The 20,048-nt window shown below is 33.1% G+C and overlaps 1 protein-coding gene across 12 annotated transcripts in view; it reads right to left on the reverse strand.

Moving 5' to 3' along the window:
• Nucleotides 1-692: 692 nt before the first annotated feature.
• AGFG1 (ArfGAP with FG repeats 1) overlaps nt 693-20,048 on the reverse strand; it is a 72,402-nt gene continuing 53,046 nt past the window's right edge. For 2 of the 12 annotated variants that reach the window (XM_027119475.1, XM_027119514.1), the window contains exons 6-15: nt 17,460-17,579; nt 16,717-16,788; nt 15,206-15,415; nt 13,932-14,112; nt 11,403-11,482; nt 11,097-11,189; nt 6,459-6,506; nt 4,378-4,536; nt 3,406-3,497; nt 693-2,663 (exon numbers count right to left, since the gene is read on the reverse strand). In XM_027119475.1, the coding sequence (XP_026975276.1) occupies nt 2,604-2,663; nt 3,406-3,497; nt 4,378-4,536; nt 6,459-6,506; nt 11,097-11,189; nt 11,403-11,482; nt 13,932-14,112; nt 15,206-15,415; nt 16,717-16,788; nt 17,460-17,579 (1,115 nt within the window). In that variant the 3' untranslated portion in view covers nt 693-2,603. Of the gene's footprint in view, nt 2,664-3,405; nt 3,498-4,377; nt 4,537-6,458; nt 6,507-10,787; nt 10,857-11,096; nt 11,190-11,402; nt 11,483-13,931; nt 14,113-15,205; nt 15,416-16,716; nt 16,789-17,459; nt 17,580-20,048 lie in introns of those variants that run through there. The other 10 variants (XM_027119485.1, XM_027119505.1, XM_027119499.1 and 7 more) reach the window with 10 other exon arrangements.

Here is a 20,048-nt window from a genome sequence, read left to right on the forward strand (position 1 = left end):
CACAAGTAAAGAAAGCACCGATGTGCTTCTTCACATTTACAGAAAGAATTATTCGACAGAAGAAAGTGATTACCTAATCTCTATTTTCACAAAAATGAGAGAAAAATATGCCTTTAAACTTATCAATGAAGTTTGTCACCCTAAAAGAAAAGAAAATTTTCTTTCCTCAGCAAACACAGGAGAGAAGACCTGATTCAACTAGTAAATCAGGAAACTCGAGTCTTCATCCTTACCACCTCTGAGTATTTTCTCCTCTTCAGTGCTCAACACAATTCTGAAGGTCTGTGCAAAACCAGAAGCAAATCTGAAAGTCTAACTGAAGATTTTAATCCACATCAAATCTGGATCACTTCTTACAATAAGCATTTCAATTTCACAAGTTTTCATTTAAAGTCAACAAGAGTTCCCACTTAATTACAAACCTCAAGATTTACCCAGAAAAAAATAGTCTTTAAAATTATTTTATTAACAACTGTTTAATTTACTTGTTTCTCAGATGGAAAGCCTGGTAGGTTAATTGAATAATGGCCTACAATTTTATAGCATAACTTTGTACATGAGTTGATTGGGACCCAATACAATCTAAAACACAGGAATTCAAAGACATTTCTTAAGAATTCCCTCCATGAGAAGGGGTCTGGAAGGACACCCCAAAAATGCAGACATTTCAAGTATACACCAAGACACACCCAGACCTTTGCAGCATTCATTTAATTCTAAGAGGCATACTACTCAGAAAAGGGGCAGAGATTTCCCAATTTTCTTGCTTATCAAAATAGTTCAGATAACCATACGTTCAGCTAGATATGCACTGGACAGCAATGTTTCAAGAAGTCTGGAACTCTACACAGATTTTAATATAGTATGAAAACAACTCCTGTAGTCACCATTCGAAAAAGTATTCAACATGAATAAATAATGTTTGAGGAAACTGATGTTCACCTCTTTTAATACCAAGCTTTAGAAACAATTTAAATCATTATAAGAAAATTGTTCAAACATGTATCACATATTTATATACGTAACCTCACCTTTTCTTGATGACAAAGAGTCACAGTAATAGACAATCATCAGAAGAAGATGTAATATACTGATGCCCTCTAAGCTGGGCTGGCTGTCCCTACACTAACTGGTCTTTGACAATATATGCTCTTTTGGTCTGGGAAATCTATTAATCAAAACTTCACATAAAGACAAATGCATGAGCTCTAATGTATAGACATTGTGACTTATATGGGCTGCTCAAAGGCATTTTTTTAAAAAAAATATTACAAGTTTCTCAGTTGTGTTCTGTTTTGATGAGATTGCCAGATTATCGCTGGATGAATGAGGCATTATATAAATATTTAAACAGGTTCATTTGAATATTAACATAAAGTTATAACTAAACATTAGTATTGTTGCCTTTTTAAACAAAGTATTCTATAACTTTAAGGTAACACTGGGTTCCAGTTTCTTTCCCCCTAGAAATGAACATAAACAAATGTCCTATTAATATCAGTTTGTCCAAACAAAGAAAACTGAGGTGCAATCATGTCACAGTTAATGCATGTCTGCTTCCAATACATTCAAAGACAGTATTTAAAAAAAAAAAAAAAAAAATCAATAGTTAAAATAAGCCTTTTGCAGTCTGAGAATTCAAGATACTTTAAAAAATTTGTAAATACACATACATGCAAATTCTTCATATATACAAATTTTCACAAAATTAAGAAGTTGCAAAGAAATCAGAAGGATTACGGTGAATCTAACAAGCTACATTTAAATGCTTTACCACTGACATATTCCTGAACATAGCAGTTTTAATAAATTTTCTACATGGCCTTTTTATAAAATTTTCTCTTTTAGACATAAAAGTTAGTCACTAGAAGTCTTCTGAAATTCTAATTTAAGAATTCAAGATGTTCTCAATTCACTACTGATATTTAAGGCCACTTTGGTAAAGGCATTGCAGCAAGAACACAAAAACAATAGCATATTTTCTAGTATTTATTTTTTTTCACCTGCAAACTGTAGCAAAACATGATCAGCTTTATTCTGCAGACAGGTATCCCTCTACATTTTTAAAGAATTTAGGCATGTATAAATAGAAGAGCTCTTTAGAAAGGAAAAATTCAAGAATGAATAAAACCTTCCAATTCTGACTCTGTAACTTTCCAGAAGCAATGGTTAAAGTGAGTTCAGGTCATTCATTCCAAGATATATGACAGCACCTTAAAAGTGGCTGATCTATTTCCCCAGTAACATTTCTCACATAACAATGTGTTAAAGTTACAAATACTGATATGCACAAATAACTAATTTCTAAGAAAAATATGTACAGTACTGCAGCATAATGAATGTGGTATCTGCAATAACTTAATATTAGCCAATTTTTAATATACATGATACCGCTACTTTTTTTGCCAATTCACAGGTTAAAAGTTGTTACTGGAGCCCTCTGTTTTGCACATATTTCCTGGTGTTTAATACACAATGCAGGCTTTTTAAAGACTTCTCTTGTGTTTAAAGCTAAAATCAGTGAAACAAGACAACAGTGCAAGAGGCGGAGAGATGTAATGTGACCATGTAAAAGTTCGTTCCAGTAAAGTGTCTATATAAGGCTATAAGAAAGGATTGGTTGATGAGCTTCCTGTTGGAAATTGTCCTGTCGGTGCACCAGTCTAAAGGAAAACATAAGACAAAATAAATAAATAAGAGTGTGCGGAGAAAATATGAAAATATTTAATGTTATTTAATTAAACTAGATTTAATTAGTATTTAGATTAGGAATTATTTCATAATTATTGGCAATCATATTTATTCATTATTGTTATTAGCAATATACTGTAATAAAGCGATAGGTATCAGGCACTGTGTTGTGCCTATTTATATCCATTATTTCATATAATTCTCATAATAGATTCTAAGAAGGGACCTGGCCCTAAGAAAATGCATTTATGATTCAAACCAAACCTGACTCCAGGATTCCTTTTTCACATTGTTCACTAAATCTACAGCCTCTCATAAAGCATTATTTTGACTAGAAAGCAGACAAGTTTCATGTCTAAAATAGCTTATTAACTGTCAGTGCTTTGATTTGCAACTGATTAATGTGTTTTCTGGGGTATTTTTTTGAATTTTATTTTTTTATACAGCAGGTTCTTATTAGTTATCCATTTTATACATATTAGTGTGTACATGTCAATCCCAATCTCCCAACCAATTCATCACACCACACCCCCAGCCCGCCACTTCCCCCCCTTTAATGTGTTTTCTTAAAAAGGAATCGTGCACAATGGCTGCCTCGGATCTGTATAATCTTGCAGAATACCAAAGAGCATCTAGGAGGAATCACATCCTGCTTTTCCCAATTTGAAAACAACGCAACAACTTAGAAAGTGCTTAAAATTGCATCTCACTTACCATAAAAGGATTACTAGATACTCCAGCAGCTGCAACTTGACCAAAAGGGGTTACCACTGGCTTTGTTTGTCCAAATGCTGCAAAACCTGCACCTTGTTTAAAAAAACCCACCAATTATAACCATACCTCTGAGACAATCTGATGCTTATAAAGCTTCATAATGAGTTTCAGAACAATTCCTACCAGAGCAACAATAATAAAAAAAATCAATGTTAAACTGTTGAGTCTCATGCTCTTTCAAATAGCAGTTAAACTTCCACTGGCATGTCTTAAAGAACTTACATGGACTCTCCAGAAATGGTTAATTCCAGTTTGTCTCAGCTACGTAAACTGCTGACAAAGGATTTAATGAAGAGATAAGCTTGTGACTATTTGAGAAGGGCTGTGATCCAGGTATTTCAAACTTCAGCAAATGAGTGAAATGGGCTCCCCCCCCACCAAAAAAAAACAAAACCCCCAAAAAAACCCCCAAAACAAAAACTGGTCTCTAGTGAATTTTCCTGAAAACAAGTAACAAACTCCAACCACAACACAGTCACCTATTTAGAAAATGAGTTTATGTCACCAAAAAACCCCCAAAACAACAACAAAAAACGTACACAAAATGGAACAAAAACAGTTCTCCAATGCAAAATAAACAAAAACACTCTAGGTCTATAAAGTTTCCTTTTAAAATCAAGAGGCATATTAATAACACAGAAGATATAAGAAAGACACTGGAGATTCTGAGTAAGAAGAGGTACTCTTTAGTCCCTGATTTCTCCTAAACCTATAATCTGGTCACAAAAACTACGAAATCACTCAATTTTCTGTGGCCCAAATCACCAAAGGCTTTTCTACATTTGTGTAGTAAACATTCAGCAGATAATGCTACAGCATTCTCTAGGTAAGTCTTTTTGTCCAAACATTCATATTATGATACATAAAGGATACCTGCAGTGGACCTACAGCTAGCCAAATGTTAGATCTTACCATTGGGCTGTTGAGAAAAGGCTGTCTGCTGAGGGAAAGCTGCTTGGGCTGGGAAGGCAGGCTGCTGGAAGCTGCCACTAAAGCTGGTGGGAAGACTGTAGGGCGTGGGAGTCCCAAACCCCGCAGGCATGCTCATGGATGCCGTGCCGAAGGTCGCCGCTGGCAGGAGAAAAGAAAGGCTGGTCACTTACGAAGGGTAGGTTTTCGTATATATACGCATTCTCAACGTTATGAAACAGACATCATTTACCTTAAAAACAGTATGATGTATTTTAAACTCCAAAACTCCCAACAAACTTAATAGTAAGTTTTAGCTCCAGTTTAACATAATCTATATTTGTTCTCCTGAAACCAATGACCAGAATGAAACTAATAAAGCTATCATTTGAAATCACAAGAAAACTTCTCAGAGTAATTATATACAGTTTGAGTCTAAACAGCAGTCTACTTTTTAAAGTCCATCATCATGCTATTCACATGTATACTCGTATATACATTTTTAAGTTTTGTTTTGCTATATGCAGTAAAATAGTCAAACATTTAATTGTATCCAGTGAATTGTCTGCTATAATGTAATATATGTGTTCCTGGAAAAACATTTAAAACCTCTGCAAAATAATTCACTATAAATAAAACTTACAGGAGAAATGGGGTCACAGGCAGGCCACTCAAAACCTATGCAGCTTTCTAACCCAAGGCAAAAAAAAGGGGTGGGGCGGGGGGCGGTCCTAATAAAAACACTAACATAATTAAACTGAAAACATATGGACTCCCATTCCTTTTTTGGAAAGTAAATGAGCACTGCTTTGGACAAGGGGTATAAGGAAGGTTAGGTTAGGACTGATGAGTTATAGAAACTGGGGCAGAGTACATAAAAATTGAACAGAAAGTGAAATAAGCATTCTTACAAGAGACAAAGAATGTAAGGTGAATGACACTGTGTCCAATAACTTCTCCATGGCTTGCCATGTCCAGCCACTATAACTCGATGGCATAAAGCATTCATTCACAAGTTGGGGAAATGCGCGTGTGAACTACAGCTATATATATATACATGGTATGCTGCCATCACTCCTCCCATTTACGAATTACTTATGAACTAATTCACATTATTACATTATCATATTATTATATTATTTATATAAACACACATAGTAGCAGAACAGTATATTACTTTTTGCTAGTGAAGATTCAAAATGGAACCTTCCAACTATATGTTGTAGGAAAAGCCTAAGTGAAATAAGAGCCAATAACGGTGCTTTTAATACAGAACACTAGAAATTACATACTGAAATATTTTCAGCATGATGCTATCAAAAAACATAACTCACTGAATTTCCTGATTTTAAGAAAAAATTACCAACTTGATTGCTGATTTAAGGCACAAGAAATTAATACTAAAAGTGCTACACATAATTATCTTTTATTTAAAAAAAAAAACTAAAAATCATGTTACGGATGTTGCCCAACATAATTCTCATAATCCTAGTTTTTACAACAGTGCAATTCTCCGCAATGAACCTAATTAGATTTTCCAATTTTAAATATTACTTTTTATTATTGATAAGAAAAAAGGGGAACTAAGCCACTGGGAAGCAAGTGAATTAAAGAATAATAAGCACACTGCAAGGGAAACAGGAGGGTTTCAGAACAGACAACAATGCACTGACATAACTTTGACAAATCACTTTTTAAGAAAGCAGTATAAAGCAAAAGTTGGATACAGTTAAGCAAAACCAAACTCCATGGAATAATGTGGTAAAATGGTTTGGTGCATCGAAAAGGTGTGTCACTCAAAGTACTATGAATTCAAACTTAAGAAAAATAATTGAGAAAGCCATTAACATTCTAATGTTACCATGGAGGTAAGCAATATGCTTTTCAGTATTAAAACGCCACAGAAGATTTTCATGTAACTTTAAATATAATGTATTCCCAATGCCACACATCCATGACCACTCCATTTTAAAACATGGAAAAAACTTAATTCCACATGCAGGGATCCAGAACACCAGCAGAAGCTTCCACAAGCAGGTAGACAAATTGCCACACAAATCTAGATATTAGTTGTGGCCACCTACCAAAATGAGCGTGAGGAAACACTTGAGAATGCATTGCTCCAGAAAGGCCTTATGGAAAGCCATAAAGAGACCAATGTCAATTAACTTATGAATAGCTACTGGCAAAATAAAAGTAAATTTGTTTCATTAAAATGTTCTAAAATTAGAATATACTGTTACAAAGTAGATAGCATAAGAATACATAATAAAGACACATCCAACAGAGTCTTTTTATTTCAACTATATTCATGACAGTAGTATTTACACTGTCTGAAATAAAGGGGAGATTAGAATACCAGAAAAACAAAATATCAAATGAAGAAACATTTAGGAAATCCATCTTTTAAACAAATAACATTTTTTTCATGTGAAGATACAATAATACCCATAAAAAGACTTTCTAGGCCTCACCACTTACACCCAAAAATGCTATTCATAGGATCATCTAAAATGATCTAGCATCTACCTTTAGCATCTAAAAATTCAAATCTAAAAAACTAAAAATAAAATAAAACTCAAATCTTGGAGAAAGCACTTGAATAATGTTTGATTGTTTTATTTATGACTCCATACATTAACTAGAAAAGCCTAATGATAAGTGAATTAAATATTACGCAGGAAAAATTATTCAATGTAGTTCATTAGAAAGGCGAGCAGCACTTTCAGTTTAAAATATGATGGCTAAAAAGAGAGAGAAAAGAAAAATACATCTTGTGCAGATCTCACCTGGCATGACTGAGGTCAGACAGGTTACATATAAATAAATGTAATTAACAGAAAACAAATTTAGGTTGTTAAGTACCAGAACCGCTGTTTTAACCATCTGGAGTGGGGTTGTTTCTAAAATATATGGCCATGCATTTTAAATTAACATACTTAACACCAACTAAATTTGGGGAAACAAGGCGACTGAGAGATTAGAGTGGTTCTGTCTCGGTTCTGTAGTTTTCTACTTACAGGATACCACAACTTCTTTAAGCCTCAGTTTCGTCATTTGCAAACAGGGGGTGGAGGGACAGGGATAGTATAATACACATCTACTTTACAAAGCTGCTGTGATTAAAAGTGCTACAGGGTAAATGTCCAAGGAGCGTTATTTTTTCTTGCTAACTAAAAAGATGTTTACAGCGCGTTCTAAATTCAACAAAAGGCTGATTGAGGGGGAAGGGTTTTGAAACAAGCTTGGTCACTTTATCTCCTTTCTTAGAGCACTTTATAAGCTCTGAGAAATCCTGCATTAATAATACTGGTTAAATTTTGTTTAACTCAGCATTTCCCATATATATTTGGGCGTAGAATCCCTTTCCATGAAGCACTGATAACACCATCTCAGGACACATGTTCTACAAAATAGGCTTTGGCAAAAACTGACTTTTAGTCCACAGTGATTGTTAACCAGTATTAATTTCTGTACCTCAATCTGCAACAATGATGCCTAGTCCTGGGCTGCTATAAAAATATTTTAGACTTGTTTTAACAACTTTTTGATAATATAATTCACATATCATACAATTTGTCCACTTAAAAGGTAGAATTTAGTGTTCTTTTTTAACATTATTCACCAGGTGTACAACCATCATCACAATCTACTTTCAGAACATTTCATACCCCCCTCACTAAAAGAAATTCCATACCTATCAGCTCTCCATTTTGCCCCACCTACTTTCTATAGATTTGCCCATTCTGGACAGATTATAAATGGAATCATACATTATATGTCACTCTGTGACTAACTTCCTTTATTTAGCCTAATGTTCTCTAGGTTCATCCGTGTTGTACCACGTATCAGTACACGTCATTACTTTTTATTATCAAACAAATTCCACTGTACGCCTATACCACATTTGGTTTATTCATCCATCAGTGGATGGACACCTGGGTTGTTTCCACTTTTTGGCTATTAGGAATAATGCTGCTGTGAACATTTGTATACAAGTTTTTGTGTGGATATATGTTTCATTTACTTTCCTATGAGTGGAATGAGCGGAACCAGTGGAAACAGTGCTGGTTTAGAAGCACTCTGGGTACTAACACTAGATTAGTCATTGATTAATTTTGGACCCTTAAGGTGGGGCGGGGGGGGAATCTTTTAAAATCATTTTTTCATTAAATGAATATTAGAAAATAAAGGTACTCATTCAGGGACAAAGGAGAGATTTAAGAGTTATAAGAGAATTTCCTAGTAACCGAAAATTATATTAACTTTATTAATTAGATTTAAGGGCTCAAGTGCTCTGGAAAAAGAATGCTAATTATAGAATCCTAAAATAAAAAAGGTCTTAGGCCACATTGGCTAGTCTACTGAAGGTTTCTATATAACATGGTAAAAGAAAGCCCAAAAGCTTTGTAAATGCAGGAAAAAAGTTATTACTAAAATGTGTATTTTAAGAATGAAATACATCAGTAAAACTTTTTAAATAGTTCACATTGAACTATTATCAATACCCTCTTTCAAAAGCTACCTCAAATGGAATTTAACAATACTAATATATTTAAGAACACAAAATAGTTCTAAAAAACTAATATTAATTTTGATAGTATGAAAACACTGGAAATACCTAAGCACAGTGTATTTGTCAAAGTGTTATTTATATTTCAGCTTCAGCATAAACATGTTATATAGTTAACATTTACTTTGACTTAGTCAATTCAATAATAACCTAGTAAAGATGATCAATGTGCTAAATCAAAATGGTTTATAAGGGGAAAAAATTTTTTACCTTGAAATAAAAATTTGTGGACACAGTAGGTTTACCTTTCAATAAATTTTGCTTAGGCTAATATTAAAATTATATCATCTGAACATACTTTGTACACTTTATATTATTTCACATCCCATGTAGAACCTTAACTTTAAAGGACTTTCATACTCCAAATAATTGGGGCGGGGGGGGGGTGGGCCCTTAGCTCTAATAACAGAACCAGTCTGGAGGTACAGTCATGAAAGGAAAATAATAGGAATGATTTACCAAGTATACACAATAATGCAAAGACCATGCATGGTGATTTCCATCATCTAATTCTCACAACATCCCTGCCAGAGAATAGTGTTCACATTTTACAGAAAAGGACAACAATAAGGTTCTGAGGAGTTACATCAACATAACCTTGGTCAAGGTATAACTTGAGTTTCCATCCTTCAGTTGTCGAATGGGGTTATAATAGCTATAAACATCTCAACGGTATCTTGCAAATAATATATCTTCCTATCACTTTTCCTCCATTCATTAAAAAAATAATATACAGAAAGCATTTTTAGGATTACCTAGCAAGTAAATCTAAATCAGCATTTGAACACAAATCTGGCTGTACCCAAAATATACGCACTTAACTTTTCTGAGCCTCAGTTACCTCAGCTGTCAAAGAGTGATTAAAACATTTATTTGATGAGAGTTAAGAGGACTAAATGAGAAAACGTAGAAAACCCTGTGTCATGAGACATTTTATAAATTCATTCCACGAAGTCAAAATAACATGCTTAGAAACAGAAATATTACATATATCACAAGTGATGTATAAATATTTTGTCCAAAACACAACAGAAATTTGAAACAATCACTGATTATGTGTATTTGGATTAAAATAAACAATTTTTAAAAATCAAATTATGTGCAAAATTCAAATAGTTATTAAACATCTACTGTGTGAGATATCAACAGATTATGACTGAAGACATTTATATGAAAAGGAAAGTTATGGTTTAAACTCCCAATATCACATATTCTCAAACCTTGCCAATGACAAAAAGATATGCTAGTAATTACCAATTCTAAATGGTGCAAATTTATTGTGATGTTACAAACACCTTATTCTCTCAAAATATCACATCAACAAAGGCTATAACTGAAGTTCAAAGCTTTAGTTGTAAAATTATCTAAATCTAAAAACAGAACTGACAAATTCAGTTTAATGGGTATTGGGCCACACCACATGCACCTGCTAATATTCCAAGGTACTGGCAAATAACTCTGGTGTTCAGGGTAATAAGACAAAAACCAAAGAGGTACAATACAAGATATATGTAGCTGGCTTACACTGTGAACCAAAAAAAGGGGGAGCGATAAAGAGGATTTTTAAAAAATTATCAGAAGAGAAAATACCCAAATGTTATACCACAAATTAAACCAGTTTCCCACAACCTAAAAAAATGTGAACACCTAAAAGAAATATGTACTACAAAAAGACCTCATTATTAAGATCTCATGTTAATAATACCCATCTATTCCTTGCAATCCCATGAAAAGGAAAAAAGCAAAAAAACTTACACATTTTTTTCTACTAAGATTGAGTTATAACCAATAATTGTGAAACCAGACCAACAAATAAGTCAGAATTACAATGTTCAAGTACCATCTCTGTCATATATTGGCTGTGGGCTTTAAGGCTTTAAGTCTCATCTCCATGCTTGGGCTTCTGCACCTGAAAAATGAAAGCTTTGAGTGGTGGGTGCTAGATAACTTCTCTGGTCCATTTTCAAATATTAAATTGAAGGATTTTATAAACTTTCAGCTACTATATGTCTTTACGGACAAAACTAATCCGCTTCACAGTCACTTCAGTAAGAAAGGAACCTTATTTTCTGATGCTCTTCACATGGTGTCTTTGCAATATATACCTTTTCCAAAGCTTACTGTTCTATAATTCATATTTATTTCTTACCTGTTGCTCCTCTGGCATTGGTCTGAAATGGATTTGTAGAAGATGCCACAGAAGGACCAGCAGCAGCAACAAATGGATTTGTGGAAGGTGTAGCTTTAAAAAATTATAAAATACACTATAAAATCCTAACGCATTTGTATTCAATTATTTAAAGTATTTGTTCATATATTTATGAAGATAGAAAACTAGAGCTTTCTGATAATAAACTGGTGCTTTGATTGTCTTCTGGTATCCCTACGAAAATGCGATACAATATATATTAGGGTTCTTTATAAAAACCAGTATATATATACCAGAAACACGTACCTCCAAATGGAGCAGGCACACTTGAAGCAGCAGGCTGTGTCTGTGCAGAAGCACCCACTGGCACTGTTCCAAAAACATTACTGAAAACAAGTATTGAAAGAGTTCATGTTTTGAGGGGGAAAAAAAGCAACGGTAATCTATCTACAAGGTTGCCATAAAATATGGAAACAAATAATATTGAACATATCATGTATCACATCAGTTCTCAAACTTTAAGTCTCAGAACTCATTCACATTCTAAAAAATTATTGAGAACCCCAAAGAACTTTAAGTTGCTATATTTACCAATATATATTGTACATCAATTAAAACAAATTTAAATAATTTTATTCATTTAAAAATAACAATAAAGCCATTACATGCTAACCTAAGTAGCATTTTCATAAGTAACCATATTTTCTAAAACAAAAGGAACCTAATGAGAAGAGTAACACTGATAATTTTACAAATCTCTTTAATGGCTGGCTTAATATATGATCAATCTCTTGTGATATGTTGTTTAGGTTGATGCATATGAAGAAAAACTGGCCTCACATGGTAACATAGTTGAACAAAACAGGAGAATTTTAACACCTTTTCCAGATAACTGTGGATATTTTCCTTGACATCATACAAAAAACACCAGGGATAGTTTCCTAAAGGTTAGTTGCAATATGGAATTTGAAACCATATCAATGGACTTTTATGTAAAGTAACATCCACTAGTCTATCTTACACTTTAAATGAATCTTTTACTAACTTTATATCATTTGGAAAATAGTTGATGCAAATCTTCAAAATGTCAACATATTTCCCTATGCAAAATAAAAAAATTACAATCATTAATATCACCATCCATCTCATCAGAAAAGTAATGGGAAGTTTAATTTTAAGCCCACGGTGGCCCCTAAATTTTCCAAAATTCTACTATTTGCTTGAGAGTATGTATTTTAAGTAGTTATTTTCCTTAAAGTGACAGACTTAAAATTTCATTTTTGAGAAAATGTCTACCAAATATTGAAATCTGAATAACCATAGTTTGTCTATCAATCATACTTTCAAGAAAAAATGGTGTTCCATAAAACAAGTGGCTGGTTTATTCCACAACTCAAACAACCACACAAACTGATTTTACTCAAGACAGCTTTATACTTCAGTACATAGCAGAACTACCTGATGCATACCTTACTTCAACACACAGAAAATTAAGAAGACATATTTAAAGGTCAAGACTTAAATTCCTTTACTGCTTCATACAGCATATTCATAATAAAAACTGCATCAAAAATATTCCTAAGTAAAACTGAATGTGTGGTGGTAAGGAATATAATGACTATTAGATGACTATTTGTACGGCTTGGTGCCAAAGCTGTAAATCAATGCTAAGGCACCAGCAAGTTTTACCTGTCATAGTTTTTGCACCATCAAAACAAATGTCAATTACTGAAAACACAAATAACCCCTCAGAATTATTATGAATTTAGGTTTTAACCTCACAGACCTTTTGAATGGGTCTCAGGTACTTCAAACATTCCATGGGTTACACTCTGGGGGACCACTTATGATTATAATGTAATACCAATAAACCATTTCATTACATATACCTGTCTATGTTTCCAGACTTTACGACCACATTGCTATAGTCCACTATTATATATGTGTAATGTAGACAACATTAATAAAGCAAAAAATATATAAATACTCTAAATTTTATTCTTTGGATTCAATTTTTCCCATCTGCCATACAGAAAATTTGTTACTAAAGAGTGAGCCAAACTAGTTAATGTTACAATCCTACCATTTCTCTCTGGAAAAGGTGCTAAAGGGAAATAAAAAGCTACTCAGATAACAAAAAAGAAGAGACAATCTGTAGGAATGGAAAACTAAGAGATGGGTAAGACACTGTACAGGTAAGTCACCTGTACTTCTAGGTCTGCTTCCTTGACCCAAAGATGAAAAAGTCAAAACTAGAAGAGTTTTTAAAGACCGAACACTGTTAAAATGCAGTAGACTTTCTGCTGCCAAGAATTTCTTACACCCGATATATCTGAACACAGTAACAGATATGTCTGTTTATAAATACCAGTATGACAAAAGAGATACAGAATTGGTCTTGGGTTCTGGTGCAAACATTTCTAAAACTGCTTATTTACAACTAAGGCTATAACATGCTACTTTAAGTGTTTAATCTTCATGACTGAGAACTGTACATTAAAAGCAAATAATTCTGTAAATGGAGTCTCTGCTGAGTACAATTAAATTTGTATATGACTATCCATTTCAAGATGTGTATATACTCTAAATCACATTTTAGTGTTCAAGGGAAAAAAGTAACAAAGCCTTCGATTAAATAAAAAAATAAAACTATGGCACTTAACTCAAGGATTATATTTTAATTAGAAAATTTAAACACAGTTTCCTCAAACTTACAAAAATATTCAGGAATCTTTAAGCCCCAAATGGTCATTACTTAACAGCATTATTATTCAGCGTTGCAAAAAAGTTTAAAAGATAAAACACAAAGCAGGAACACAGACTAAGACAAGCTACCTGCTAGCATTACTTGTGGAAGAATATGCATTACTGGAGGTGGCCGCGGAGCTGAAAACGCTGTCCAGTTCTGCCAGGGCTGCATACTTGTCTGAAGATGCACTTGACTGACTGGGAACTGAAACCACAGAACCAACAGGAGCTTTACCTGTGGTCCCAAACCCACTACCCTGATCACCACCTGTGAACAAACAAAAACATACTACATCAAAACTTTTAACTGATGCTTAACTTAATGCTTTCAACTTACAACCACATTTGCCATGAAACACATGTAAATTTAAAACCGATCTGGAGCTTAGCAAATAAATGGACATGATTCTAGAGTCTTATCCAATAAATAATCCAGAAAATATTGGACAAGATTAGTGCTATACATACCACTCTGATAAAGACAGCATACTGTTTCTGTAACAAAAACTAGGACCCAGTACCAATAACATGTCTAGATTACACATAAAGAAGAAATTCTCAAAGTGCTACATTAAATCTGCAGGACGGGGATATCTCATTCAAGTGAACATATACACTCATAAAATGCTTGAACTATGTGAAGAGTCTATTAATAATATCATTTTCCCAGGGTTGTTCATGAAAAAATTAGAGATAGTAGTAAGAGAAAACATTCACAGAGCACTTACGATGTGCCGGGCACTGTTCTAAATGCCTCCCATGCAATAATACATATAATACAACTTTTTAAGTTCAATGCTATTACTATTGCCCTCGTTTCGGAGGGGAGATGAGAAATCAGGCTCAGAGATTAGGATGCAGAATCCAGTCTGAAAGTAGACCCCTGCTGTTCCCCCACTACACTACGCACTTTGAGAGGCAAAAATACTAGCCTTAAGACCAAAATTAGGTATAAAAATACACTGTAAATATCTTGTTTCTTTAAATAAATACAAAAATATTAATAGAACGTAGTTCAAAACAAATATATCACAGAACCTACCAAATAATCCTCTAGTCATCTCTATTAATAGGATTTCTTGGCCCTTTATGGCCTTAGAACAATAAAGCATGCTTTCTAAGAAAAAATTAAATTTTTGTCAATTATTTTCTTTTAAATCTAGACGTTTACAAATAGTTTCTAGGCCTCCCATTGTGTAGTTATTTCAGATCCAAAATGTGCCAAATAGTCATGAACATTTAGTGTAAACTAAACATCTATACAACTAAGAAAAGCACATCCTCAGATTTTAATAAATACAACCAAATTTAGAGGACTGTTTAATATACAAATTTGTATTCGTCTGTTTGAAGGTTGATACCTTGCCCGGCACTGAAGATATTGTCTAAATTAGCAAGTGCCGCATATTTGTCTGTAGTCTGTAGACCAGCTTTGTTCGCTGAAACTTTACTAACAGCTGATGCTGTTTGATGACTCTGGGAAGTATTGAAGGTTCCAAAATCAGCACTGGAGGATTTGGGGAAGTTATCAAAATGAGCAAAATTAGCATTTACTGATCCAGCACTTCCACCTGTAACAGAACAGACAGAAAACTTGAAATTGCTAGATTTTTCCCAATATCCTTTGATAAAGATTATATGATCATTTCTTCCTAAATTAAGTGTTCTATAAACAATCCTAAATTCTTAAAATTAAAAACTGGCAAATGGCATTCAACTTTTATTATCTACACGTGACTTTCCATAATTTACAAAACTAGATTTTCAAAGGCCCTGGCAACATACAGGGCAACAAGTTTCTGTGTGTAATTTTCTATCCTGGAATGAAGAAAATAATTCACAGGAGAGCGTCTCCATGCTACCTAATTTGAAACTCAGTTACTTCATAGAACATTCAGCTATGTATACTATGACCTTTTACCAATTCTCCCTAAACAAACTCTGTAGGCAAGATGCAAAATATCTTACACTACAGAAGTTTTGTAGTTCCAACAGAGACCTGGTTGAAACAAATCCCAGGGTAGAGATTTAAAATGTTTACAATGTACTACTTTGATCCAAATTTCTTAAAAGGTGGTTTTTGAGCTTTAGACTTATTTTACTTGAAGAGCTATTACTTAATTCCACATAATAATTTAATGTACACACAACACCACAATGTCTTCAGTAAAATTATGCCCTAATGTATAGCTCAAGGAAAAAATTATTACATCAACTTTATCCTGCTAAGATTTTAAAGACTGTTCTGTATTCTAGAGAACTCCCTAAGGTACTACTAAAATACTGAAACCAGTATATATTCATTCTACACTGTTGGTGCTACACTTTTGATGTTGATTCTTTATGCCTAAACATTAGTCTCAGCAATCAAGATAGCAGATAGATATAGATATTTATATATTAAAGTGAGAGCAAAGCACACTTATAGGTATTTCAGAAACAAAGGTTACACCCTATTTTTTAAAAAACCACAAACACTTTCCATCAATCAGTTTTTTATGCATTCTAAAACAAATATATTTCTTTCAGGAATTAAACTCTAGTTGTTTTCGATTAAAACTAAGTAATGTTTGTATTTAAAAGACTGTGATCTGTTTACAAGGAGCTGATGAACAAAGTACATACTGAGCTTTCAAAATCTGTATGAAGAAATTTATTTCAAATTAATAAAAACTGAATTATTAAATCAACTAACTCTGTTATGGTATACTACTATGTTCTCTGAGGTTAGCAATAGTGGAGAGAGTAAAAGTGAGAATTTCTGAAGGATTATCGTTAAAAGATGATTAACATTCTATAATTGAAAAACCTAAAAAATATAGCACAAAACATACAAATTAGTAAAAGATGCCTACGTGACAACAGAACTTACTGTTGGAAGCCTGGAGAGGAAAAGCTGAAGTAAATTCACCAAAACTGCAGCTAGATGAAAGCATTCTAAATGCTGGACAGCCAGATATTATGTAAATGATGAAATTTAAAGAAAAAAAAGAAAGAAAGAAAGAAAGAAAATTGAAAGAAAAGGCTTTAAGACAATACAGAGTTAAAAGCTGAACGAAAAATAATCAGCCAAAGATCTAAACAAAGGTTCAATGAGTTTCTGAAAACAATACAGTTTATGGGAGAGTATTCAATTTTTAAAGACCAATTCCTGCACAGAAAACTATTTAAAGTTTATTAAAATGACTGTTAAATAATCTACTCAACTAATAATATTTATTTTCTGAAGCTTGTTGTCCTGAAAATTACTTAACGTTTTTAGTTCTATGGAAGCAAGCAATCAACTAGCTTCCTTTATTCAGAGCTTAAATCGTAATGTGTTTTGTGAACCTAAAAAACTTTTAGTACTTTAATACCTCTGTGCCTAAGAAATTTAAGGAAGATTCATGTGCAGGAAAAGGAGAATAGATGTGAATTAGACAAAATACTAGCATTCAGAAAAACGAACAAAGAAAAATATAAAGATTTCAGGTTTCCCCAGAGCTTTGTAAAACAGAACTAATTTAGAACCAGATAATCACAGAATTTAAGTTTAGAGTAATGTTCCAAAACTACCTCTAGAGAGTTTTTTATTTTTTGAAGTAAACATTTAAGCACAATGCTGGAGAGCTCTACCTGTAGATTGGGGCTGAAAAGAAGAGTGGCTTGCTGTGGGGAAACCTCCAAAATTACTCGAACCACTAGACTGTCCAAATGCATCAAAGTTTGCAAAATCTGCATTTGCAGAATTCTGAGCTGTAAATGGTAAGGAACAATATATGTTAATGAATATGAAAATTATAAATGAAAAATATGATAAATGAATTTAAGAATTTTATGAAAGTTTCTATGTCTCACAACTTACTTTAAAGAAAACTCATTTAGAAATCGGATTTTAAATTCTACCAGTGTTTATTTCACCCAACTTCAAGCAATTTATTAAAGGGTATCCAGGAATTTCCAAAAACGCTTTGTACAATGATAAATTTGTACACAATAGCCTTTGAGTGACCTCAGGAATAGTAAAGTGCCTCTATTAAAGGAAACTCTGAATTAAGAGCACTAAATATTTAGTTACAGTAAAGCAGATAGAGATGCAGGATACAGGATACATTTGGAAAATTCAGATTTAAAATAGTGATAAGTGATTCATCAGTTATGTGAACCTAAAATAATGATACAAAGATGGCTTAATTACATTAAATCTTTTGGTTGCTTTTTGAGTTTACAACGATGTCACACCATAGCATATTTAAAAAAAGAAAACTCGAGTGTATAAAAAGAAGGACATGATCACCAAATACATTGAAGATACTCATATTTTATTAGGAAGCTGGCATTTTAAAACACATATTAAAACTTAAGAAACGATAAAAACGTAAAAATCACAGCATAAATGCACCTCATACCCAGTGAAAAAGATCAACTGGTATTTCCCAACTGGTCACCAATCTAAGAGCAAAACTCCAGGCTTCCCTAAAGTTAAAATATGTAAGTAAAACGAAATAACTCAAAAGACTTTTTTTAAGGCCAAAACAGATGCTGGATAAGATTTTTATAGAGGATAAGTTAAGAATAAGAAGTGGTTGGTATGCAGGAAAGGGAATGCTAAGTGGTAAGAACAAAAAGCACGTCCAAAAGATGGAGAAAGATTATAATATGTCACCAACAAAGTGAGTGAGCCACTTAAACCCTCTGCAGGCAATTCTACTTCTAGGTAGTTTTTGTAAAGAGATAATATTGCAAATGAGCATGGCTGAATCTAACAGCTAAACAATGTGTTTTTTATAATAATGAAAAACTTAGAAACTCAAATGGCCGACGAGAGATCACTTAAATATATTATGGAACATCATACAATGGAATATAATGCAGCCATTTAAAAAATTCACGTAAAAGAATATTTAGCCCGATACAAAAATACTTACAGCTAAGTAAGTAAGATAAATAGGTTAATAAATACAGATACATTTTCATCTGCTAATTTCATTAAACATGGCATCATGTGCATAGAAAATCTGCATTTTAGTTAAATCAAAGTAGTGAGATTTCAGGTAGGTATCATTTCCTTCTTTGTTTGCCTGAGTTCGCTAAGCTTTTTCAATGAATACGTACTCTACTTGTAAACAAACCAAAAGAAGTCACTAAGCAAAAAAATTTTCCATTAACAAAGTAAAACATTATTCTAGGAAGATAATCAGGAAAACTTAACAGTATTTCATGTAATTGCTGTTTTATCTATCTAAATGGATATGACGGGGGCGGGAGAGGAATGTACCTAGAGTAACCCCCTTTTCCTACACACATGTGCCACTTCCCTTCTAGTGTCTTCACACCTACCACTTCTGACGAGTGGAGTACTATCCCCACATGTCACCGCTCACACTGCGCTCTTGAAAACCTTTTTGAAACACATCTGACCTGGCCCTTAAGCACTACACACTAGAACCTAAATTAAAAGGCTGCTTATTGCTTAACAATATAAATTCTGTATTCTGGACTCCCTACAATATTTTGTCTGTTTTTACTTAATATGATAAAATTCAACTTTTTTACAGGCTGAAATTTTACTTTCCCCAAAAGAAATATAATGGAAGAAATACAAGTAGATAAATAATAAATTTTAAAAATTAATTTCCTAAAAAATATTTTGGAAGGAATATCTATACCAGTTTAAATATAAGTTTAAATAGTTACCATTTAGCATTGCTGAGAACACCAGTAAAAAAGTACAGTTTAGTGAAAAGGGAATCTAAGATAAGAATCAGGGAACTCCATCCTAACATAAGTAACTGTAAACCATTGGACAAGTCCCTCAATTGTTTTGGCTCTACCAGTATTCTCACTAACAAAATGAGAAGATTTGCTAGATGGTCTCTACTAGCAAAACCAACAAACACTATAATTCTACAACTTATGAAACAACAGAAATAAATTTCTTAAGAGCTTTGAAATACTAAGCCAAAGAGAAGAAAATTCTACTAAAAGACAAAATAAGTTTATTAAGGCCAAAATAGGTAATAAATAGATAATATAACTATAAACCAAATGAATAGAGAACACGATATAGGAAATTCTCAAACTTAGAGTGGATTATATTCCAAAATGCAAGTTTCCAAGTTTTTTGAACACTTAGCTGTACAGTTGAGAACAACAAATGAAACATCTGTCCCTTGTAGAAACAAGAATTGGGTCCCTAAGCTAGTTTGTGGCTTATAACCTCGA

The sequence above is a fragment of the Aethalodelphis obliquidens genome, unplaced genomic scaffold (assembly GCF_003676395.1).
Source record: "Aethalodelphis obliquidens isolate GAN/ISIS:26980383/991018 unplaced genomic scaffold, ASM367639v1 scaffold2, whole genome shotgun sequence".
Lineage (NCBI taxonomy): Eukaryota > Metazoa > Chordata > Mammalia > Artiodactyla > Delphinidae > Aethalodelphis > Aethalodelphis obliquidens.